At 37.4% G+C, this 27,132-nt stretch overlaps 1 protein-coding gene across 3 annotated transcripts in view; it reads right to left on the minus strand.

The window, feature by feature from the left end:
* Positions 1-26,066, minus strand: part of ZNF566 (zinc finger protein 566) — a 29,851-nt gene extending 3,785 nt beyond the window's left edge. Inside the window, exons 1-4 of one of the 3 annotated variants that reach the window (XM_042969057.1) lie at positions 25,226-26,066; positions 12,062-12,132; positions 9,257-9,383; positions 8,872-8,970 (exon numbers count right to left, since the gene is read on the minus strand). In XM_042969057.1, the coding sequence (XP_042824991.1) occupies positions 8,872-8,970; positions 9,257-9,383; positions 12,062-12,070 (235 nt within the window). In that variant the 5' untranslated portion in view covers positions 12,071-12,132; positions 25,226-26,066. Of the gene's footprint in view, positions 1-8,871; positions 8,971-9,256; positions 9,384-12,061; positions 12,133-25,006; positions 25,094-25,225 lie in introns of those variants that run through there. The other 2 variants (XM_007096838.3, XM_007096837.3) reach the window with 2 other exon arrangements.
* Between the last annotated feature and the right edge of the window lie 1,066 nt (positions 26,067-27,132).

Consider the following 27,132-nt stretch of genomic DNA (forward strand, 5'->3'; position numbering starts at 1 on the left):
TCTCTTTCTCTCATATAATTATTCAGCAAATACTGCCTAATCTTGCTTCTAAATATATCTTAACACTCTTCCTATCTTCAATATCTAATACACGTATCTCTTTGAACTATCAGGATAGTGTCTTTCTTATCTAGTTTCCCCACCTGAGGTAGGCAATCTTGAATCCATCCTTAATGGCAGTTCTCTTACAACAAAAGCCAAACTCTTGAACAAGGTATACAAAGCTCTGAATGATCTAATTGCTGCCTGCCTCTTCAGACAAATCTCAGGCTATGCTCCCTTTTGGTTGCTAAGCTCCATCCACGCTGGCCCTATTTTGCAGTTCTTCAAATGCTCTCAGCTTTTAGTCCCTCTTAATAGTCTTTTCAGGTACTTTTCCTTATGTCTAGTAGGTGGTTTTGTTGTTGTTGTTTATTCTTGGCCTTGGTAACTATTGCCCATTTTCCAAATCTGCACTTAAAGGGCATACTTTTTGAGGCCTTTCCTGGCTGCATGACCAAATTATACTCTCCTTGTAGTCACACTTTAAGCACTCTGTTGTTCTCCTTAACAGGACTTTCATAATTTGTAATTATATATTGACTTAGCTTCACTTACTATCTTTTTCACTGAATAGGTGTTAAGTTCTGTGAAGGAAACGTCCATAGTCTTCATCAGTGTGTACCTAACTCTAAGCACAGTATCTGGTATATACTGGAAGATCAACAAATATTTATTAACTGACTCAATAAGCAAGTATTTAAATGTATACTCCTTAAAAAATTCCTCTAGAAGGACACACTCTTTTCAAACACAGCACAGTGAATATATGCATTTATTACTGTTCCTTCATGAAGTCCCACTAAAGTGATAGTGATGAGATTAAATGAAAGAAGAAACTCCACAAAGACAAAGAATAGGAGAGGAAAGAGCAGCAACAAAATTTTTGAAGCCACCGTAGATGTAATGGTAACAAATAATTTGTTAACCATAAACACACTGAAACTCAGGTTATAGATAAGTCTTACTGTAGAATCATTATTTCTAAGAACTGCAATCAACAGGTACCTTTGAAAGCAGGGTGCAGGAGGGGCTGCAAAAAGTTAAGATTAATTGAAATCTGTACGAAACAGACCCCAGAATCTCAATCCTACCCCATACACCTGATACATACAACTCAGTAAACTTTCAGAATCTGGCAGTCAAGCTCATTTTATTGACTCCCAGAAAGAAAGTAGAGGATTCAATTCTGGAGAAAACCAGTCCAAGAGAAAATATCTGATAGGTGGTATCAGCCAACGAACTGTTCTAGGAAGATCACTCTACAGTGACTACCACCAATAAATATACACTTCTTCAGACACAAATGAGAGGTCAAGCCAGCTTTTTAAAAATATATATTTTAATTAAAAAAAAAAAGTTTTTATTTTTAGAGAGTGTGTGCAAGCAGGGCAGAGAGAGGGAGAGAGAATCCCAATCAGGCTCTGTGCTGTCCGAGTGGAGCCTGATGCACAGCTCAAGCCTATGAACTGTGTGATCATGACCTGAGAGGAAATCAAGAGTCCGATGCTTAACTGACTGAACCACCCAGGCACCCTCATATCAGTTTTTTAATACCACAGTTTTATATGGGCAGACAGCCTTAAATCACTAGTAGTTTCAGGAAAATCTTAAACATGAGAGATTAAAATGGACAAAGGGAAAAAAAAAAAAAAAAACTTGGGAAAGACAACCAATGGAGAAAAATTCAAAAGAATGCTTCCAAAAATATATAATACATATCTCATAAGAGAATAATGTCAGAAAAAATATTGAAAGAAAAATCTTTTATAAAAATACGAGAATTAGAACTTAATAAATTCTCACAGAAAGTATAAGAAGAAATAAAAAATAGAAAAAAAAATAATTCTAGAGCTAAGACAAGAAATTTAAGATCTGAATTATGAGTGTTCAATCATTCAAAAAAGTTAATGAGCCCATTAAATGTGTCAGACATGGTGCCAGACACTAGAAATAAAAAGTGAACAGGGGCATCAGGGTGGCTCAGTTGGTTAAGTGTCTGACTGTTGGTTTAGGCTCAGGTCATGATCTCACTGTTCGTGGGTTCAAGCCCTGCACTGGGCTCTGCCCTGGCAGTGCAGAGCCTGCTTGGGATTCTCTCTTTCTCTTCCCCTTCCTTGCTTGAGCAAACGCGTGGGAGATATCTCTCTCTCTCTCTCAAAATAAACAAACATTAAAAAAAAAAAAAGCAAACATTCAAAGTTTGAAACACAGAGAATAGAGAAGACAACATAGAATAAATAATCAAGAAAATAATACAAGAAAATTTCAGAGATTTTTGTTTCCAGAATGAAATGTCTCAGTGAGTGCCCAAATGAAATAAAATCAACATCATGCTATCTCTACTTGAAATATTAGCATATTATAAATAAAGATAAATTCTAAAAGCTTCCAAAGACATTAAATAGATCACATGAAATAATTAAGAACCTGAATGAGTTTTGGATTTCTGAACAACACTAGAAGCTAGATTTTAAAAATCTGTGGAGCAATGCCTTCAAAACTTTGAATTTCAGTTTTTCAACCTAAAATTACATCTCCAAACTATCAGTGAAATTGAAGGGTGAATGGGAAACATTTTCAGACATATAAGGATTCAGAAAATACACTTCTGTTTTTAAAGATTTTATTTTTTAAAATTATCTCTACACCCAATGTGGGGCTCCAACTTACAACTCTGAGATCAAGAGTTTCATGCACCACTGACTGAGCCAGCCAGGCACCCCCACAAAATACACTATTTATTTTTCTTGCATACTTTCCTTGGTTGCTTTTGGAAGGTGTGTGTCAGAATAATGAAGGGATAAACCAAGAAAGAGGAAGGAAAGAGATCCAACAATCAAGACAAAGGTATCCAAGATGTCCACATAGAGAATCAAAAGAAATTCAAAGGAACATGGTAAAGGGAATCAATGGGATGATAATGAAGAGAAATTCTAAAATGATAGCTATGTATGTCTCAACTGGGGCAGAACAGAGGGTTAGAGGAGAAATGTCTCTTAAAAAATAAACCAGTTACCTGATGTGTCTGAAGAGAGTTAGATTAATGAGAGATACTCAGAAAACTCAGCAATTCTCAATTAAGACAAGGATTAACTGCATAGAAAAGAACAAGTCCTAAAAGAAGTGAAATGTGACTACAGAGCTCAGAAATGAAAGCCATTTCATTGTCATGAAGCAAGCTGAATAATACTTTAAAAATTGTGATATAATTATATTTGGAGGGTGAAAAAAGGTATAAACTAAATCTTCAAATTCCACAGTGAAAAGTCAATCATCATGAAAACTAGAATTCATGAAAAAAAATTCTCAGAGGGGAAAAGATAGAAAAGGTGACAAAAAAGTGGTGGGAGTCATAGGAAAGGAAAATTATATGGGCAATAAAATAAATGTAAGATATGAGTTCTGGAAGAAGAACTTGGTGATGCAGAGCTAACAACAAAACTAATTTCCAGGGTTGAAGAAACCTCTGAGTAAAAAGAAGTTCCCTTCTGTGTTGAGCACAATTTATGAGGAGTTTTAACCAGATGTACCTTGGTAGAATTTCTGAGGTTAAAAAAAAAAGAAAGAAAAAGAAAACTCCACAGAAGTAAAAATCTGATGAATCAGGTTGTATCTTACATATTTGTTTGATGTTGCCCCCAACAAATTTTCTAAAGTTTTGAATTAGTTATCAACATTGAGCTATCAGATTTAATATGAAAATCTGGATTTCTGACTTTCCTTGAAAGACATTATGTGGAAGCACTGGGCCAGAATTGGCACAGACAACTGTCTCCTAGACTTAACTAGTGCTTCCCCTCTAACATGGTATATAAATTGTCTCATTAGCCAGTCTTCCCACTACTGTCATATCTCATAGGGACCTTCAAGAGAGTCTCAGTTGCCATCTACATCTACGGTATTGCCTTTCTTAATTTCACCTTCATTCCTGGTAGGTTTTTGCTGGATTTGTAAATCTGGGTTAACAGTTTTTTAGCACAATAAAACTTTATTCCACTTTATTCTGGCCTCCATGGTTTACAAAGAGAGAAATCCAGTCATTCAAATAATTGTTTCCCTATAAGTAATGCATTATTTTTCTGTGGTTCTTTCATTACCTTTTTGGTCATCCATTTGCAGCAATTTGATTATGATGTGTCTGGGTATGGATTTGTGTTTATCTTGTTTGAGGTGGGGGCGCCTGGGTGGCGCAGTCGGTTAAGCGTCCGACTTCAGCCAGGTCACGATCTCCCGGTCCGTGGGTTTGAGCCCCGCGTCGGGCTCTGGGCTGATGGCTCGGAGCCTGGAGCCTGTTTCCGATTCTGTGTCTCCCTCTCTCCCTGCCCCTCCCCCGTTCATGCTCTGTCTCTCTCTGTCCCAAAAATAAATAAATAAAAAATGTTGAAAAAAAAAATTATCTTGTTTGGGGTGGCTGAGCCTTTTGAACTGATATATCTTTCACCAAATTTGGTAAGCCATTATTTCTTCAAATGCTTTTTCCAGTCCTGAACTTTCTCCTTCTGGGACTTCAAGGACATGAATGTTAAAACTCTTGTTGTCTCACATGTCCCTGAAGCTATAGATTCTTTTTAAGTTTTTGATCTTTATTCTGGTATTTATGTGAACTAGTTTGGCTCATCTTTAAGTTCACCAATTTTTCTGTTATTTCCATTCTATTGAGCTTATGCAGTAGTTTTAAAAATTTTGGCCACTATATTTTCTAATTCTAAAATTTCCATTTCTTTTATATCTTCTATATTTTAATTGGAATTTTTGCTATGTAGTTTAGATTCTGTATATATATTTTATATATTACCTCCTTATCAGATATATGATTTGCATACATTTTCTCCCATTCTGTAGGTTGTCTTTTCATTTTGTTGACCATTTCCTTTGCTGTGCAGATTTTGAGTTTGATGTAGTCCCACTCATTTATTTTTGCTTTTGCTGTCTTTATTTTGTTGTCAAATCCAAAAAATTGCCAAGGATCTAAGAGCTTACTGCCTACATTTTCTTCTAGGAATTTTGTGGTTTCAAGTCTTATTTATGTTCAGGTCCTTAATCCATTTTGGGCTGATTTTTGTATATGATGTAAGACAGTGGTCCAGTTTCATTCTTTCATATGTGGCTGTCCAGTTTTCCCAAATCCATTTATTGAAGAGACTGTCCTTTCCCCACTGTATATTCTTGGATTCGTTGTTAAAAATTAATTAACCATATATATGTGGGTTTAATTCTGGGCTCTCTATTTTGTTCCATTGATTGATGCATCCGTTTTTATGCCAGTACCATACTGTTTTGATTTTGATACCTTTTAATATAGTTTGAAATCAGGAAGTGTGATGCCTCCAAGACTGTTTTGGCTATTTGCCTCTTTCATGGTTCTAGACAATTTTATGATTGTTCTATTTCTATAAAAGGCACCACTGGAATTTTGATAGGGATTGCATTGAATCTGTAACTTGTTTTGGGTAGTGTCTATTTATTTGTGTTTTTTCCATTTCTTTCATCAATGTCTTATAGTTTTCAGTGTACAGGTCTTTCACCTCATTGGCTAAATTTATTCCTAGGTATTTTATTCTTTTTGATGCAATTGTAAAAGGGATTTTCTCAATTTCTCTTCTGAATGTTCATTGTTAGTGTATAGAAATGCAACCGTTTATTTATTTATTTATTTATTTATTTATTTATTTATTTAGAGCTAGAGCTCGCAAGTGGCACAGGGGCAGAGAGAGAGTAAGATAATTCCAACCGGGCTCCGTGCTGTCAGCCCAGAGTCCAACATGTGGCTCGATTCCACGAATTGTGAGATCATGACCTGAGCCAAAATCCAGAATCAGATGCTTAACAGACTGAGACACTCAGGTGTACCTGCAACTGATTTTTATATATTGATTTTGTATCCTGGACCTTCACTGAATTCATTTATTAATTTTAATAGTTTTTAGTGGAGTCTTTAAAGTTTTGTATATATAATATCATGTCATCTGCAAACATAGATGGTTTTATTTCTTCCTTTCTAGTTTAGATGCCTTTTCTTTCTTTTTCTTGTCTAATTATTCTAAGGCTTCTAGTACTGTTTAATAAGTGGTGAGAGTAGGCATCCTTGTCTTATTCCTGATCTTAGAAGAAAAGCTTTCAGTTGAGTATGTTAGCTGTAGGCTTACATATATGGACTTTATTTCGCTGAGGTACATTCCCCTATATACCCACTTTGTTGAGAGTTTTATTCATGGATGGATGTTGAAAAAGACATTTTTAATGAAACTTTACTTAATGTAAATTTTTTAATTCATGTGGAAGACAAAGTAAAACCAAGCACTTCTGAAGGAAAGGGTGGAGAGTTCTCTCACCAGAGATCAGGACTTTTTATAAAAGTAAGAGCAATTAGGGGCACCTGGGTGGCTCAGTAGGTTAAGCACCCGACTTCGGCTGAGGTCATGATCTTGTGGTTTGTGAGTTCAAGCCCTGCGTCAGGGTCTGTGCTGACAGCTCAGAGCCTGGAGCCTGCTTCAGATTCTGTGTCTCCCTCTCTCTCTGGCCCTCCCCTGCTCACAGTGTTTCTCTCTGTCTCTCAAAAATAAATAAACATTTAAAAAAAAAGGCAAGGCATAAAATAATACATATTATAGTATGATTACATGTCTATAAAATTCACACCCAACTAAAACTAAACTATATATTGTGGATGGCACTCTTAGTAAAACTATGAAAGGACACAAAGATCTTATGGACACAAAGAGATCTGTGCTGGTAGTGTTGTAGTTTTTTACCTGGGTAATGGTTACATGACAGTTCATTTCATAACTGTTTAAATGTCCACCTGCAGTTTGTTACGTTATTTTTAATAATTTCCAATAAAAAGAATGACAATATATTAACTTCTGCTAGGCATATCTATCTCCGTAGGCATAAGTAGACAGACAGATACAAGAAAAAGAAGCTGACATACAAACTAACATAAATCAGAACTTGTTATTGAACAGGCAGATAAAACAAAGATGAAGTAAGCTAAATGATGAAAGGGTGCTAAATTGTGTGTGTGCGTGCGTGTAGCGGGGAGGGAGGTTAATGGATTTGGACTCTTAATTTATACTTTATTGAAAAAGAAACTAAAAATGGATTTAAATGGTATAAAACAAATCGCAGAAAACTAAAAAACAACAAAAATTTATAAAATTCATCACAATAATCATTTAAGGAGCTGACTACAAACACATTACAACATACACATTAAAGACACCAATGCAAATTAAAATTAAAAAGTAAAAGCACCTTCTGGAAATGGGTACATAGATATTCTTATTACATAAAGTCCATAAAATTTGAAAAAATAAGGATAGTAATAGGTAAAAAGGGCAAAATTTAGTAGTGAACAAGTTAAAGAGCACCATTAAGATGAAAATGTCCACTCTCACTAGTACTCATTATAATGACATGAAAACAATCCAGTATACCAAGAAATTGTAAAATTTATTAGAGATGATAATGGCATTAAAATTGTGTAAGGGAAAAAAAAGTCTATATTTTTTACAACTACAAATTGAGATTATACAAAGGTGAAATGACGTCAAATCTCCGGTTTATTTGAAAATACTTGACCAACCAGGATAAGATAAAGCACTGGCCTCCTGGCTCCTGCTCCCTGAACACAGCCAATGCACACCTGCTTCAGGACCCTGGAATGTTTGGCTTCCACCCTCTGTAATGTTCTTCCTTCCACTAACCACATACAATGATTTACTGTTGTACTTCTTCACGTTTCTGTCCAAATGTCACTTAACTGGAAAAGTTAGTCTTACCCCATCATATAAGATAGTATCCTCTACGCTCTTCCTCTACTTTGTTTTTCTTATTAGCACTGTTACATGACCTATATATTCATTTATTTTTATATCTCTCTCAGCACTAGAAGGTAAGGTCCAGGGATAGAGATTTTGCATGTTCTGTTCACTGCTGTAATATCAGTGTTAAGAATAGTGCTGGGCATACAACAGGTACTCAATAAACATATACTGAATGAATCAATGTGCTGTCCTGTTTTAACTCGTTCATATCAAGTTTTGTTTATCTTTGCTAGCTTTAAGTTCTCAATGGAGGTACAGAGCCTTTATTTCCAACATTCTATCTAAAGTTAACAACATGCACACTCATGTATCTATGTGGATATAGTATCTGTGTGGATCAACTTCTCTTCTATATCCTTAGCCCTCATTTTTTCTGAGCTCCCTACTTTAGCCTCTTTCATGATGGTTCTACTTTATAGAAGCTATATATATAGGTGTGTTCTAGTACTCCTATTAAGCTATAAATTCTGAAATTGCTTATTCTTTTTTTTAATCTCTGCAGTACCTCTGAGAGTACCTCACACATTCAAAAATCAGTAAATGTTTGTTCTAAGTATGAATGAATCAATGACTGTATGAGCTACTTCATCTAAAACACCCTAAAGAAAATAAGTCTTTGGCAATGTAAAAAAAAAAAAAAAAAAAAATGTCAGGAGACAGTGATGCTTCTTTAAGACTAAATACAAAAGAGGATAAGAAAGTGATAAGAAAGTGATAAGAAATTAGATCCAAAATATGGATAGAAAGGAATATCATTAGAGAGTGTAGAGGAGGGCACTGGCTGGTTAGAATTGGGCAATTACAAGAGGAAATGGAAAGAAGTATTAGCGAAGAAAAGCAGGTAGAGTGTGTTAAGTAAGAGGAAAAGGTAAGGTCATTTGAAAGTTCATGCTGAAAGGCTTACTTTTGTACAATAGGCCTAAGGGGAGATTCCCAGAGAGCACCTCAAAGGTGCAGTCTCTCCAATGACCAACTGAGTAATTACCTGACGAGCTTCACTTACCTGGCCACTGGTCTCTTGTTAGTTCTCTGTCAACCAACCAGGGCTCCTTCCCCTGCTCCAAAAAGGAGATCACATCTGGTTTAGAAACAGAATGTCCTGCTTATAAAAGAAGTAAGGAGATAAGTTTATGATGAGAATATACCAGTATTCAAATTCAGTCCCTTCATTAAGAAAAGGTCAAAGAAAGGTATATCAGATTTATGAAACAACATAGGACTTGAAACTCCCCCATAACTCAGTGTAGCTTCTTTGTTCTAACACTACAATATTAAAAACATTCTTCTAAGAACAGGATGTAGAAATACCTACTTGAAAGGCAGGTATTTCACATGGGAGAAAATAGAGCTTCTGACGGCAGAATCTGATTATGGACAGACGTCCTTACCCATTGAAACCAGGTGGCTGTAATTCTCCAACATCACATCTCTGTATAAATCTTTCTGATCATCATTCAGGCATTCCCACTCCTCCTGAGAGAAGTCTATGGAAACATCACTGAACATCACTGACTCCTGGAACAACAACCATGTATATGACTTGATTAATAAAAAGAAATGTTTTATATTTTTGTTTTTGTTTTGTTTTTGGTGAAGGAAAGAGAGAAGAAAAGAATAAAGGAAGAAGTGAAAAATAGCAAGCATATAGAGTGGGGCTGGATGTTTCGGACGCAAGTGGAGGACCGTAAACAAATAAGCAGGACTGAATCTTGTGTTTCCATGTTTATTCTGTTTCCCCCAGACAAAATTAGGAAGGTACAAAATCCAGCTAAGAGGGACATCCCAATTAAGTGAAATAGTATATACAAATGGCTAGCATAATCCTTGCCAGTCAGTACATATAAGCTTTTTTTCTCTACTTGCCATACAGTAAGTCACCAACACATGTGAGCTTCTTTCTTTCTCTTCTTTTCCCAAGTAGCTAAGAGTAAAATTTCAGAATAAGGGATAAAGAGAAGACATTAAAACCATCCAGAGGAGAGCAGATCATATAAAGGACATCAAGAATCAGAGAGGCAATGAGGTTCTCAAGAACACTACTAAAAACAAGAAATGGTAAGAATAATTCTTCAATATGCTGATAGAGAAAAGAAATTCTCACCTACATTCCATAACTAAACTATCATTCTATTGTGAGGGTTGAAAAAAGACATTTCTAGACATAAAAGGACCTCATAATTTCTTAGGAAAGTACCAGAAGATGTGCTCCACCAAAAAGGAGGAAGTAAACCAGAAAAGAACAAGACGTAGTATTCAAGAAATAGGTGAATTAACACAGGAGAACAGTGAAGGAAAATCTCAGGAAAACCACAAAAATGGAAGCCTTGGGAAAACTATGCAGTAGTCTAGAGAGTAACAGGACCAGGTGGGAGCAGGGTGAAAAAGGGAATGGAGATGGCAGTCTCCATACTCAAAACGAATTAATGTGTTTGATCAGATGGAAAAAATGGACAATGAAGGAAATGGGGGGAAAAAAAGCAATTAACCGCAGGAAAAATGAAAGGCTGTAATAGAATGGAGCTATGAGCTGGCTCATCAGTAAGCAATATTTGCAGTCATAATATTGTGTACACTACTGATTTGACAAAAAAAATTGTAATATGATTAATAACTATCAGAGGAAATGAAGGGTGCGATACAAGAATATAGAATATACAATGTCCCTTCCACTTTGTAGTAAGTCAAGAGAGTAAAATTGATTCATCAAAAGATAGCAATTAAACCATATTCAAGACAGTTGAGGGCAATCACCTTTTGGGAGTGGGTGATGGGGCAAGATTAGAATAGCACTACTTTACTTGCAAAATGTGTAAAATGACTTTAAAAAATATTTTATCTCAGAAAATTAAATTTATATAAAATTCAAGACTGATCCTTTCTCATGTCACACTATTATATAGTAAGAGTTAATTCCTTGTTACAACAATTTATTTTTTAAGAATAAAAAAATTTTTTTTTAATTTATTTAGGCAATCTCCATACTCAACATGGGGCTTGAACTCACAACCCCAAGATCAAGAGCTCCTCTGACTAAGCCAGCCAGGTGCACCTTAATAAATTCTTTTCATTAGCATATTTTTTTCACTGAATAATATTCTATCACATGGATATAAAACAAGTTTTCTTTTGTTTTCAGATATTGATGTTAAAGTAATTTTTAAATCCCTAATACTGGCCAATTTTACTTATAACTACCCATTGCTCAACAGTAAATTCCCTTTGTTCCTGAGATATAGGAAGGTGACAGAAAATGACCCAAATTCACACAATGGCATTACTGAAGTCTATTTATTATGGATGATCTGTTAAGATATAGGTGTCAGAGCTTTGTACTATGAGTCATACCCCCAAACCTGAAAGGCTCATACATCAGGAGATCTTCCATGTACTAAGAATGATATCAAACAAAAACATTCCACATATTTTCTTCTTGGAAACCCTAGGTCTGTGATGATCAGGCCTTTTCCCTATGAGGTGCCCCTAATTATTCATCTCCATCTCATCAAATCACTGTCCAAGCAAATTAGATTCATTAACAAATGGGGAACACATTTCTATTCTTTTTGGCAGAAGTCTAAGACAGAAGATCTGAAGTACTTACTAAATGAATTTGTAAACGTTGCTTAAAAGAAGAGGGAACTGGGAAGGACACTGGGTTTTTATGAAGAAATGAGGGTCAGGTTCCTGAATGGACCATGTAAAAGTTTTTTTTTTGGAGCCTCGCCTCAATCAGACCATTTTTACATTATGTAATTAACAATCTCTTTGTGAGAACAAACAAGGATTCTTGATGGAATCCATAAGAATTTTCTGAAGGATTTATAATCTGATTAAGACCTCTTCACAGAAACTTGTTAACCAACAACTTGGCTGGCCCTTAACCGTCACCCGTAATTTGAGAGTGTAAAAATCTTTAACCAGACCTTGTTTCTTTTTTCCAACAATGGTTATAGAACCAATTCTTTTTTCTATAAATACCTCCACCAAGAGAGAAATTTTTGAATTGACTTATTGAAGATCTTTCTCTTTAGAGCAAGGTTAAGAGAACTTTAGCACAGCTTTTAACTAAAGTGTCTGAAAAAGTTTTTGGTTTTTTTTTTAAACATCAAAAATATCATGATGAAGAAGGCAAATATTTACATGTACTAGGGGTAAAAATAACTCTCTTTGAGCAAAAGGAAACAGCATCTCACCTGAGCCATGGCTTTGGTATTTGCAGAAAAAGATCAGTCTTCCTCTGGGATCCTTTTGGAAAAGGGCAGAACTGGGGAAGGCAAAAGAAGCTACATAAGATCCCACTTGCTGCATAGCTCCCAGATGATCATTCCCCTCTGTTCATCCCACACAAATACAAATAAAAAAGGGGTATCAGTGAGAAAAATGGGCAAATCTTTCATTATTCCCTACTCCAGAGACCTCAGGCTTTGAAGTAGATTTCAGCAATCTAATATGGGCTTGGAGAATATAGTATACATATATACACATCTACACACAAAGATATAATTTTTTTACACAACTGATTGCATATTATATACACTGTTATACACATTTCTATTTTTACTTAATGTATCTTAAAAAAAATTTTTTTTTAACATTTATTTATTTTTGAGACAGAGCATGAACGGGGGAGGGTCAGAAAGAGAAGGAGACACAGAATCTGAAGCAGGCTCCATCCAGGCTCTGAGCTGTCAGCACAGAGCCCGACGCGAGGCGCGAACTCACGGACCACGAGATCATGACCTGCAGATGCTAAATGCTTAACCGCTTAACCGACTGAGCCACCCAGGCGCCCCTTTACATAATGTATCTTGAACTGGAAAGTAACTTGTACCCACAGAGCTGAAATTCCCTTAGCTACATTGTATTTCATTAAATGGATACACTTTTATTTAACCAACCTGCGGCCCATGACCATTTGGGACTGTTTCTTGTCTTCTACTATTACAAACAATGCTGTAATAAATATCCTTGTATAGAGGTGCCTAGGTGGCTCAGTCAGTTTAATGTCTGACTCTTGATTTTGGCTCAGGTCATGATTTGATGGCTCCTGAGTTCCAGCTCCAAGTCTGGCTCTGCACTGATAGTGCGGAGCCTGCTTGGGATTCTCTCTCTCCCTCCCTCTCTCTCTGCCCCTCCCCTGCTTGTGCACACACACTCACTCTCTCTCTCTCAAAATAAACTTAAAAAAAATCCTTGCATATATATCATTTTACCTTTATACGAATTCCAAATAACTCCTAAAAGTTGATCATATACATTTTAGTTTGGATATACATTTGTCTAAACAGTTTTTAATGATCTTGTTTTGTACAATCAAGTTCTGTGTCCTGACCAAGAATTAACTGGTTGATGAACCAGATCCTCTAATCTTGCACAGTTTGAGACGATTTTTGGGATTAATGAATCTTAAGAAAACTGAAACCCAGGAAAGCGAACACAGCAATATTACAAAAACTTTAGGAAGATGATTAATTCGCGTAACAATGGGAAGAAATTAAAAAGTATAGAAATAATGTAGAAATGGACTAAATCCATCACTGATGCTTTAGAATAGCTTTTAACTGTAAGTGTAGTAATAAAATTTGTAATAATTGTATACACGATATGTGCTTAAGATGTTTAAAATGACCCAAAGAACATTATACTAAAATACTAACAGATGTCTAAATTGTTTAAGAGGAGTAACTTAATTTGAGATCGATGTTGAAATGTTTCATAAAATATGTTCTTTTTGTTTATTAGATATAGGAATATAATAAACTGAGCATTATAAAGGGCAGTGAACATACCTATGTACAAAACTCCTTGATGATTAAACAATTTATCAATAACTGTATGTAAAAGTGACCACCCAGGACAAAGAACCTTGTTATCAATTATTTAATGGATACATCTACCCCTAGCACTTACTGCATTCTGCTAAAGGTGTGTGTGTGTGTGTGTGTGTGTGTGTGTGTGTGTGTGTATTTCAGGAAATGAAAACCAAGGTAATCCACAAATGTCTCTTCTTTAAAACCTGAAAGCACTCCTTTAATATTTTTATTATTATTACTATTTATTAAGCTCTTAGTTTGTTTTTCAAATCGACCAACATAATCTATTATGTGCCAAGCACTGTGCTATATACTAAAGAATCAACAGTAATCCGGAAAGACTTGGAAACAACTCCTTCTCCCATACTTCTTAAGTTCTTAGTTTGTTTTTCAAATCGACCAACATCATCTATTATGTGCCAAGCACTGTGCTATATACTAAAGAATCAACAGTAATCCGGAAAGACTTGGAAACAACTCCTTCTCCCATACTTCTCACTTTAAAGTCCCCTTTTCTGGTCTCTCCTACTGGTCTTTCCTTGGTTAAAGGGACAATCTCAAGTGCTGCACCTTCCAAGTCAAATGAGCAAGGAACCCCCCCACCTTTTTTTTAATTTTAGAGACAGAGTACACACACAAGCAGGGGAGAGGGGCAGAGGGAGAAAGAATCTTAAGTGGGGTCCACACTCAGCATGAGTGGAGTCCAACACTGGGCTCAATTCCATAACCCTGGTATTATGACCTGAGCCACAATCAAGAGTTGGACCTTCAACTGACTGAGCCACCCAGGTGACGTGGTCAGGAAACATTCTTATTTCAATAGCTCCATATTATGTCTGTTACATTCCCAACCCTCTTCATCTTTGCTCCTAGAGTATATCATCTCCAGCTGAATTCTTGCATCTGGGGAATCTGCCCTTTCCTTCTTCTTTTATTTTTTTTAAGTTTATTTATTTATTTTTGAGAGAGAGAGAGAGAGAGAGAGAGAGAGAGAGAGAGAGAGAGAGAACGAGAACATGCGCACAAGCGCAGGAGAGACGGAGAGGAGAGACAGAATCCCAAGCAGGCTCCACGCTATCAGCGCATATCCCAGTGTGGGGCTCGAACTCACCAACTGTGAGATCATGACCTGAGCTGAAACCAAGAGTTGGACACTCAACCAACTGTGCCACCTAGGTGCCCCTGACCCTTCCTTTTAAAACCAATAATCTCTGTGGCCAAGACTGTAGTATGTTTACAAAATGACCACATGTTGGGTATGGAGCACCGCCAAAAGATACCACTACAGACAAGAGAGCCCTCTGAAATCTACTAAATAAAATTTTTGAGAATTTTGCACTTTTCTAAATAAGCAGTCTTTTAATAAAAATATGTTTTAAATTATTTCCAACATTATCCTGAAAATTTCTCGTATACTAAGAATTGTATTTGTTAGTAAAAGAGACCTGAAAAGCACTTTAATTTTTCTGATATAACGAGAAGGCTAGATGTAGGTAGTGGTTGCCCTTGGCCTCCATGGTTGTTTCGACACAATATCTATCATCCAATTTAAAAATGCTAGATAGGGGCGCCTGGGTGGCTCAGTCGGTTAAGCGTCCGACTTCGGCTCAGGTCATGATCTCACGGTCCGTGAGTTCCAGCCCCGCGTTGGGCTCTGTGCTGACAGCTCAGAGCCTGGAGGCTGCTTCAGATTCTGTGTCTCTCTCTCTCTCTGACCCTCCCCCATTCATGCTCTGTCTCTCTCTGTCTCAAAAATAAATAAACATTTAAAAAAAATTAAAAAAAAAATAAAAAATGCTAGATATGCTCAGAGATAAAGCCAGAAAACAGAACCATGGACAATTCAGATATTAGAGTTGGCAAACAATTTAAAATAGCTTTAAAATAGTTTTAAAATGTTAAAAACAACCAAACTATAAGGAAATGGGTAAGATAAAGAAATTAAACAGAACTGAAATCTGTAAAAAAGAACCAAATAGACAACCTACATCAGTAAATGAGGAAATTAAGAAATTAGGGCACCTAGCTGGCTTAGGCACAAGAACACATGATTCTTGATCTCAGGGCTGTGACTTTGAGCCCCACATTGGATATAGAGATTACCAAATAAATAAACTAAGAAGAAAGAAAGAAAGAAAGAAAGAAAGAAAGAAAGAAAGAACGAAGGAAGGAAGGAAGGAAGGAAGGAAGGAAGGAAGGAAGGAAATTAAGAGAATTACTGAACTCAGAGGCACCTGGGTGGCTAAATCAGTTAAGTGTCCAACTTCAGCTCAGGTCATGATCTCGTGGTTAGTGGGTTGAAGTCCCACATCGGGCTTTGTGCTGACTGCAGGGAGCCTGCTTCAGATTCTGTATCCCTCTCTCTCTGCCCCCTCCCCCGCTCTCCAAAACAAATAAACATTAAAAAAATTAAAAAGAAAAAAGAATTAATGAACTGAAAGACAAGTCAAAAACAAACAAACAAAAAAATCCACATGAAGTAGAAAAAAAGAACAGAAAGAACAGAAGTGAGTATAAGACAAAAGGGACACAGTCCAAAGATTTACCATATATGTAAGTGGAGTGTCTGAGGAATAAAAGAGATTGGAGAGTAATAATTGTCTGAACTGATTAACTGATTAAAAGCCTCAACAAGAGTTTCAAGCTCAGCAAACCTGAAGAATAATAAATAAAAAGGAAAACACAGAAAACAAAAAGCAAAACCACAACCCGAGAAAAAAGTTTTGAAAGTACCCAGAAGAAAAAATGTTACCAATACCACTGATGAAAATGAGAGGGATAACACAAATGAACAAAATCAAGAATGAAAACGTGAACATCATTATAGATGCCACAGACATTAAAAACATAATAACACTAATAACTTCATGCTCTTAAATTTGAAAGCTTAGATGAAACAAATTCTTTTAAAAATATGCCAAAATGGACAAAACAGACAAAAAACCTGAAACATCTGAAGAGGTAAATTGATTCCACAGTTTAAAATCTTCCTATCAAGAAAAGTTCAGGCCCAGATAGCTTCACCAGTGAATTCTTCCAAATTTAAGGAAAACCTTTAATCTTACACATAGTGAATAGAAAAACACAGGGAACTCTTCTTAATTCATTTTATGAGGCTAATATAAGACTGATATCAAAACAAAGACATAAAATGAAAATTATGGGCCAATATTTCTCATGAATATACATGCAGAAGTTCATTAGCAGATCTAACCCAGTGAAATTGTTAAAAAGTTTAATACTTTATGGGCAAGTAAGATTTATTTCAGGAATGATAGGTTGGTTCAAGGTATGAAACTTAAGATAATTTACCACATTGATAATAATAGTAAAAAAATATCCTCTCGAAGACACAGAAAATGCAATTGCTAAATTCAGCCCCCATTAATGTAAAAATCTTAGCGAATGAGAACTTCCAACTTGATAAATAGCATCTACAGTAGGTGTTCTGTAGATGCTAGATACAAGGACAATATACAAAAAAAAAAAAAAAATTGTACTTCTAGCAATAAACAACTGGAAAAAAAAAATTAAATACCACTGACAATGTCAAATACCCAGGCACAAATATAATAAAAGATGTGCATTGAAAACTACAACAAATTATTGAGAGAAATTAAAGACCTTAACAAATGTAGACATATACTATATTTATTAATTGGAAGATTCAATATTGATAGGATGTCAATTCTCCCCAAATTAACATATAGATTCACAAACAAAACCCCAGCAAGGATTTTTCATTTTTGGTGAGAATTAACAAGTTGATTCTGACATCCAAGGGACTTACAACAGCCAAGACAATCTTAAAAAAGAAAAGAAACAAGGTTGGAGAACTAATACTATAGATTTCAAGATAGTGGCATTGATAAAAAATAAAATAAAATAAAATAGAATTACAGTCCAGAAAGAGGATGACAGTATATATCACCTGATTTATGATAAAAGCCTCTAGCATTTCAGATGTGCAAAGATGGTGTTTTCAATAAATACCATACACAAAAACTAATTCAAGATGGACAACAGATTTAAATATGGATGCTAAATCTATAAGAAAACATAGAGTATCTGCAGGAACTTGAAAATATAAAGATTTCTTTTCAAGATATGAAAAAAGCACTAATCATAAAAAACAAAGGGCTAAAAACCTGCTAGGAAAATGGGAGAAGACATATACATAGGCATAAGAAAGTACTCAAAAATGATGCCATGTTGAAAGGACACAGGAGCTAATTTGGAGTTCCTAATGGCCAAATCTGGGACAATTTGAGCAACAAATTATATAACAATAACAATGGATTAAAACTCATAGAACAAAATAAGTATCCATTAGTTAATAAACAAGTAATTGAATAAACACATGAGGAATAATGGACAGCTTTTTACAGAATTTAATAAATATAGAAGGAATGATGGAAAGAGAAAACCACCACTAGGCACACACCACAGTAATAGTTGTTACAGACAAGAATTATCAATGGGTGAAAGTATGATGAGAACAGTATTTTTTTAAGTTTATTTAAGTAATCTCTACCCCTAACATGGGGCTCAAACACATGACCCTGAGATCCAGAGTCACATGGTCTTATGACTGAGCCAGCCAGGCACCCCCATGAGAACAGTAGTTTTGCATAGTCTCTAAAGCATCTCCCCACAAGATACTTATTAACTAAAAAGAGAAAAATAGTTTTACAAGGAAGAAACCTGGCAGATACCATCTCAACCAAGTGATCATAGTTAACATTACCAGTAATGAGATATACTGGTATCATTATATGACACATTGAGAAGAACATAAACACTATTTCTGTGATCTTTTAGCCAAAAATGCATAGTCTAAATTTAACCATGAGGAAAAAGCAGACAAATCCAAATTGAAAGACATTCTACAAGAAAACTGGCCAGGACCCTTCAGAAGTATCAAGGTCATGAAAGATGAAAAGAACTAAAGAACTATGTCTGATGGGAAGAGACAAGACAACTAAATCAATGAAGTATTTTATATTGGGTCCTGGAACAGAAAAGGGAACTGATAGGACAATTAGCAAAATTTAAGTAAGGTTTGTAAATTAGTCAAAAATCTTATTTCTGTGTAAATTTCCTGATTTTCATCATTGCACCATGGGCACCTTAGTGAAGAATACATAGGAATTCGGGGAGCCTGGGTGGCTCAGGCAGTTAAGTGTCCAACTTCAGCTCAGGTCATGATCTTGCAGTTTGTGGGTTTAAGTCTTTCCATCGCTCTCTGCCCCTCCCCCACTTGCACACTCTCTCTCAAAATAAATAATACACTTAAGGGGATGCCTGGGTGGCTCAGTCAGTTAAGCATAGGACTTTGGCTCAGGTCATGATCTCATGATTTGTGGGTTCAAGCCCTGCATCTGGCTCTGTGCTGACAACTGACAGCCTGGAGCCTGCTTCAGATTCTGAATCTTCCTCACCCTCTGTCCCTCCCAGACTTGCGCGTGCTCGCTCTCTCTCTCAAAAATAAATAAGCATTAAAAAAATTAAAAAATAATAAATTTTTAAAAAGAATATATAGGAATTCTTTAAACTACATTTACAATATGAAAATAAAAAGTTGTCTTTAAATGAAGACAAAAAATTTTTAAGGGCAGTGAGTGAAAAGACCTGAACAGACACTTTAAAAAACAGGATAACTTCTGGGACGCAGCAAAGGCAGTCATAAGAGGAAAGTATATAGCAATCTAGGCCTTCCTAAAGAAGGTAGAAAGATCCCAGATACACAACCTAACCTTATGCCTTAAAGAGCTGGAAAAAGAACAGGAAATAAAACCCAAAACCAGCAGAAGACAAGAAATAATAAAGATTAGAGCAGAAATTAATGCTATCGAAACCAAAAAAGCAGAACAGATCAATGAAACCAGAAGCTGATTCTTTGAAAGAATTAACAAAATTGATAAACCACTAGCCAGTTTGATCAAAAAGAAAAAGGAAAGGACCCCAAAAAATGAAATCAAGAACGAAAGAGGAGCGATCACAACCAACATAGCAGAAATAAAAACAATAAAAAGAGAATACTATGAGCAATTATATGCCAATAAAATGGGCAACCTGGAAGAAATGGACAAATTCCTAGAAACACATATACTACCAAAACTGAAACAGGAAGAGAGAGAGGCAAACCGTAAGAGACTCTTAAAAACTGAGAATAAACTGAGGGTTGATGGGGGGTGGGAGGGAGGGGAAAGTGGGTGATGGGCATTGAGGAGGGCACCTGTTAGGATGAGCACTGGGTGTTGCATGCAAACCAATTTCACAATAAATTTCATATTAAAAAATAATAAATAAAACCCAAATGCTATAAACTCTGAAAAAAAAAAACCTGAAACAGGAAGAAATAGAAAATTTGAACAGACCCATAACCAGTAAAGAAATCAAATTAGTAATAAAAAACCTCCCAAGAAACAAGAGTCCAGGGCCAGATGGCTTTCCAGGGGAATTCTACCAAACATTTATGGAAGAGTTAACACCTATTCTCTTGAAGCTGTTCCAAAAAACAGAAATGGAAGGAAAACTTCCAAACTCATTCTATGAAGTCAGCATTACCTTGATTCCCAAACTAGACAGAGATCCCACTAAAAAGGTGAACTACAGACCAATTTCCCTGATGAACATGGATGCAAAAATCCTCAATAAGATATTAGCCAACCGGATGCAACAATACATTAAAAAAATTATTCACCGTGACCAAGTGGGATTTATACCTGGGACGCAGGGCTGGTTCAATATCCGCAAAACAATTAACGTGATTCATCACATCACTAAAAGAAAGGACAAGAACCATTATGATCCTCTCAATAGGTGCAGAGAAAGCATTTGACAAAATACAGCATTCTTTCTTGATAAAAACCCTCAAGAAAGTAGGGATAGAAGGATTATACTTCGAGGTCATAAAAGCCATATATGAAAGACCCAACCTGATACCACCCTCATTGGGGAAAAACTGAGAGCTTTCCTCCTAAGGTCAGTAACAAGACAGGGATGTCCACTCTCGCCACTGTTATTCAACATAGTATTGGAAGTCTTAGCCTCTGCAATCGGACAATACAAAGAAATAAAAGGCATTCAAATCGGCCAGGAGGAGGTCAAACTTTCACTCTTTGCAGATGACATGACACTGTATATGGAAAACCCTAAAGATTCCACCAAAAAACTGCTAGAACTGATTCATGAAGTGAGCAAAGTTGCAGGATATAAAAATCAATATACAGAAATCAGTTGCATTCCTATACACCAACAATGAAGCAAACGAAACAGAAATCAAGGAATTGATCCCATTTACAGTTGCACCAAAAACCATAAAATACCTAGGAATAAATCTAACCAAAGAGGTGAAAAATCTATACACTGAAAACTATAGAAAGCTTATGACAGAAATTGAAGAAGACATAAAAAAATGGAAAAAGATTCATGCTCCTGGATAGGAAGAACAAACATTGTTAAAATGTCAATACTACCCACAGCAATCTACATATTCAATGCAATCCCTATCAAAATAACACCAGTATTCTTCACAGAGCTAGAACAAACAATCCTAAAGTTTGTATGGAATGCGAAAAGACCCCAAACAGCCAAAGCAATCTTGAAAAAGAAAGCCAAAGCAGGAGGCATCACAATCCCGGACTTCAAGCTATACTACAAAGCTGTAATCATCAAGACAGTATGGTACTGGCACAAGAACAGACACTCAGATCAATGGAACTGAATAGAGAACCCAGAAATGGACCTACAAACATATGGCCAACTAATCTTTGACAAAGCAGGAAAGAATATCCAATGGAATAAAGACTGTCTCTTCAGCAAGTGGTGCTGGGAAAACTGGATAGCGACATGCCAAAGAATGAACCTGGACCACTTTCTTACACCATACACAAAAATAAACTCAAAATGGATGAAAGACCTAAATGTAAGACAGGAAGCCATCAAATTCCTCAAGGAGAAAGCAGGCAAAACCTCTTTGATCTTGCCCGCAGCAACTTCTTACTCAACACGTCTCCAGAGGCAAGGGAAACAAAAGCAAAAAGAACTACTGGGACCTCATCAAAATAAAAAGCTTCTGCACAGCGAGGGAAACAATCAGCAAAACTAAAAGGTAACCAACGGAATGGGAGAAGATATTTGCAAATGACATATCAGATAAAGGGTTAGTATCCAAAATCTATAACGAACTTATCAAACTCAACACCCAAAACACAAATAATCCAGTGAAGAAATGGGCAAAAAACATGAATAGATACTTCTCCAAAGAAGATATCCAGATGGCCAACCGACACATGAAAAAATGCTCCACATCACTCATCATCAGGGAAATACAAATCAGAACCACAATGAGATACCATCTTACACCTGTCAGAATGGCTAACATTAACAACTCAGTCAAAAACAGATGTTGGTGAGGATGTGGAGAAAGAGGAACTATCTCTTTTGCACTGCCAGTGGGAATGCAAGCTGGTGCAGCCACTCTGGAAAACAGTATGGAAGTTCCTCAAAAAGTTAAACATAGAAATACCCTACGACCCAGTAATTGCACTAGTAGGTATTTATCCATGGGATACAGGTGTGCTGTTTGGAAGGGACACATGCACCCCAATGTTTATAGCAGCACTATCAACAATAGCCAAAGTATGGAAAGAGCCCAAATGTCCATCGATGGATGAATGGATAAAGAAGATGTGGTATATATATACAATGGAGTATTACTCAGCAATCAAAAAGAATGAAATCTTGCCATTTGCAACTAAATGGATGGAACTGGAGGGTATTATGGTAAGTGAAATTAGTCACAGAAAGACAAAAATCACATGACTTCACTCATATGAGGACTTTAAGAGACAAAACAGATGAACATAAGGGAAAGGAAACAAAATATAAAAACAGGGAGGGGGACAAAACAGAAGAGACTCATAAATATGGAGAACAACCAGAGGGTTACTGGAGGAGGGATGGGCTAAATGGGTAAGGGGCATTAAGGAATCTGCTCCTGAAATCATTGTTTCACTGTATGCTAACTAATTTGGATGTAAATTTAAAAAAAAACAAAAACAAAACAGGATATACAAGGGGCACCTGGGTGGCTCAGTCAGTAAAGCATCCAACTTCAGCTCAGGTCATGATGTTGTGGTTCCTGAGTTAGAGCCCCAAATCTGGCTTACTGCTGTCAGTGCAGAGCCTGCTTTGGATATTCTGTCTCATCTTTCTGCCTCTTTCCAGCTCATGCTCTGTCTCAAAAATAAACAAAGATTTAAAAACAAAAAATAAATTAAAAAATTAAAAAAAAAAAACCTTTGGAAAACACACACACACACACACACACACACACACACACACACACACACACCAGAATATCCAAATAGCCAATAAACCTGTGAAAAGATGCTGAACATCATTACCCATCAGGGAAACAAATTAAAACTGCGATGAGGAGTGCCTGGGTGGTTAAGCAACCAACTTCGGCTCAGGTCATGATCTCACAGCTCGTGAGTTTGAGCCCCGCGTGGGGGCTCTGTGCCCTCAGCAAAGAGCCTGCTTGGAATTCTCACTTTCTCCTCTCTCTCTGCCCCTCCCCTACTTGTGCTTTCTCGCTCTCAAAATAAATAGCCTTAAAAAAAAAAAAAAAAAAACTGCGATGAAATTCCACTACATAACCACCAGAATAATTAAAAGACTGGCAATCTCAACAGAGCCAATGTGGAGCAACTCTCATACGTTGCTGGATGGATTGGTACAACCACATGAGAAATTGGTAGAATCTATTAAACAAATGCCCACCATATTATCTAGCAATTCCACTCCTAAATATTTAGCCAAGAGAAAAGCATTTACATGTTCACCAAAAACAGAGAATGTTCATAGCAGCAATACAATCTGTAACAGCCAAAAAATGTAAACTATCAAATGTCCATCAACAGTGTAAGCAATTAATACATTGCAATACATCCCCATGTAATGACAACTAAGTACAACTACAGTGGACAACTTGGACGAATCTCAGACATAATGTGGAAGAAGCCAGGCATAAAAGAGCACATGCTATACAATTCCATTCATATGTGAAGTTCAAGAATGGGTAAAATTAATGGCGATAGACTTCTGAACAGTGATTGTGGGAGAAATAACTGGGAAGGGGCATGAGGGAACCTTCTGGGGTGCTGGCCATGTTCTTTAGGTTGCTTTAGGAAATTGTGTTACAGCTGTATACTTAGGATTTGTGCACTTTATGCTCTACCTCCTAAAGATGTTTTTTAAAACTGTGAGAATCATGTTTTGGTAGAAACATGGAGCAATGAGAAGTTTCAAATATTGCTGTGCAAGCATAAATGTGCACACCCACTTAGGTAATTATTTTGGTACTACTGAGTAAAGTGTAGGATATCATATGAGCCAGCAATTCCACTGTCAGGTAGAGAAACTCATGCACATGTATCCGCTGTAAAAGAAAGCTGTGGCAGCGCTGTGTATAAAGTCGGAAACTAGAAACAATTCAAACACCCATCATTAATTGGAGGGATGAATAACAAGGGTATACTTCAAAGGATGTAATGCAAAGAAAACAAATGAACCACTACTATATTTAATATGACAATTGTCTAAAACATAGTTGTACAAATAAGCAAAATAAAAGACAAAAGATCATATGATAGCATTTGCAAAAGTTTTAAAACGAGGGAAAACCATAGTATAATATGTAGGTATACAACCTAAGTGAAAAAACCTCATATATTTATCCAGTCACCCAAAACATAATCACACGACCACCACGGGGACAGACAGCTAGCGGTAACCCATAACCAAAGCAACAGGGCCAACACCCTGGGCCTCAACGGTCACATAAGCACAACCACACATTTACCAAGAGGACATTAAGTCACAACCGCACTGACACAGGCACCACACGCCCGCAGATGGTCGCACAGTCACAATCACACTATCCACAGATAAAACCACATAGAATTCACAAGTACCCCCAACTGTACTCTGCAGCACACAGTCACAGAGTCGCACAATCACACGCCCTAACGGGAACAAACACTATTATTACATCTACTGAGTCACAAGCTCCCCACACCTTCACACACAATGCCGCACGTGGTCCCAATCACTCACTCACTCTCTCCCTTTCTCTCTCTCACACACAAACACCACCGAGTCACATCCAATCACACCAGAACAGTCACGAGCTCCCAGACAGTGCTGCACACGGGTAATCACTGGAAGCACACACCACAGGAACAGCTAGTTACAACCACACGGTCATTCACTACATACTACCAGCCAGACACAATCACACAACTTCAATCTTACCTCCTCCGCGGTACAGAGCCGAGCCTCCGGCCCCGCCCTCTCCTAGGGAGCCTCACCCCGGGCCTTCCAAGCTTCCAAAACAGCGGTACCCTCCACAGCGCTGCAACAGTTGTGGGTGCAGACCTGAGGGTACCGCCAGCGCGTGACTTGGAGGCTGAATTCACGCGAGAATCACAACGATGCCGAGGAGTCCTCTGGGAAATGTAGTCAGAAACTTACCTGTGGCAGGCAAGATGGCTCCCGGTCGCCAGAATTTCTGTAAGGGGTTAGCTGAGGCCCTGCTTAAAGGATTGCGCCCCCTCATGGAACCGCGCACCGGAGGCCTCACAAAGGCTGGCACGGCCTTAGGCAGTGGCTTCCAAAAGCTACTCTGACGTGTTTGAAACGGGGTTCCTTCTCTGGCCCACCCTCCTATCCTCAGGAGTTGTACGGACTCAGAAGGAGGGCTAGTTTGGTTTAGGTAAGATAATTAGCACCATTGAGCCTTCTGGGAAATGTAGTTCGGAGCAGGGAGAGCGTTGGATGGACCCTTTGAAATTCGTCTTGATTCTTCACTGCTCGCGCCTGGCTACACTCCAGAGACTTCTTGGGAGGGTCATTGCGCCCAAGGAGTGCGCAGACTTCTTTGGTCGCTTTTTCGGCCTTTGTTCAGGCGGGAGTTTGGCGTGGGGATCCTCTGTGCAAACGAGTTGTGGGATCTGAGCTTCTGAGACTTGAAGCTAGGGTGACCGAAAGGGAGGAGACTGGAAACCTGCAACGGGATTGGGGAGGTCCAAGGGGAGGAATTGCTAAACGTGAAACGGGTTTGGAAACGCCAAAAGGGAGGGGTTTGCGATGTTGCAAAGGGGGCTGGTATTATTCTGTGCTATTGATTTGTGTGTGAAAGTCAGGGCCTGAGGAGAGTGATGGGGTGGTGAGTCAGCCTTTGCGGGAAGCAAGTAATGGGATTCCAGGTGTGTGTGATTTAAGGTGTCGGGGGGTCGTGGGGAGAGAGAGAAACAGTACTCAGGATTTTGTGTCTGGGTGTGTAATTGGTAATTTAAATAAATATCATTGTATGACTGGGATTGTATCTTGGAGATAATCTCTGAGCCACAATAATAAAACAGTAACTAGGATAGATTTTCCTAGAATGTGTTTTTTCTTTAAAATATTTTTTAATGTTTATTTATTTTTGACAGAGAGAGAGAGAGAGAGACAGAGCATGAGTGGGGGAGGGGCAGAGAGAGAGAGGGAGACAGAATCTGAAACAGGCTCCAGGCTCCGAACGGTCAACACGGGGCCCCACGCACGGGGCCCCACGCGGGGCTCGAACTCATGACCTGAGCCGAATTCGGACGCTCAACCGACTGAACCACTCAGGCACCCCTGTTTTTTTAAGTATTTTGGTGGGAGAAAGTTTACATAATTGAGCTGGTAAGTGAGTTAAAGCCTGACTTTTGGGTAAAACCAGTAGCATTGTTATGGAATTGAAATAAAATTAGCATTGTTCTCTTAAAAGAGAAAGTATTTGAAAAGGACTTTTTTTGTTTATTTATTTTTAAATTTTTTTTTAACGTTTATTCATTTGGGGGAGGGGCAGAAAGAGAGACATACACCTAGAATCCGAAGCAAGCTCCAGGCTCTGAGCTGTCAGCACAGAAGACTGCTTGGGGCCAAACCCATGGACGGGGAGTTTATGACCTGAGCTGAAGTGGACCCTTAAGAGACTCAGCCACCCAGGCGTCCCTGTTGTTTTTGTTTTTGTTTTTTAAATGAACTGCTTGCTCCACTTAAAGTACAGACCTTGGAGACATAGCAGTTCAGTCTTCTGTGTTCTTTTAATGTCCTTGTGATGGGATGTAGGTCTAAAGGAGCTGATTTGTGAAATCCTGGGCTAAGAAATAAAGCATGAAGGTAGTGTGGACCATTGCAATAGCAGAGAAGTAAATTAGTGTCATTCCCATTTTATGAAGAGAAAAACTTGGCTTAGAGAGATCAAGGAATATAAGTTTATAGGTCCTTAAGGAGCCTACTCAAACTAATTTAGTAATTCCCTCCGCTTACCCTCAGACCAGGTGGATTTTATTAGGTGTAAAAATAGATTGTTCCTAATTGCAAAGATGCTTTATCCAGGTATGTTACTA

The sequence above is a fragment of the Panthera tigris genome, chromosome E2 (genome assembly GCF_018350195.1).
Source record: "Panthera tigris isolate Pti1 chromosome E2, P.tigris_Pti1_mat1.1, whole genome shotgun sequence".
NCBI lineage: Eukaryota > Metazoa > Chordata > Mammalia > Carnivora > Felidae > Panthera > Panthera tigris.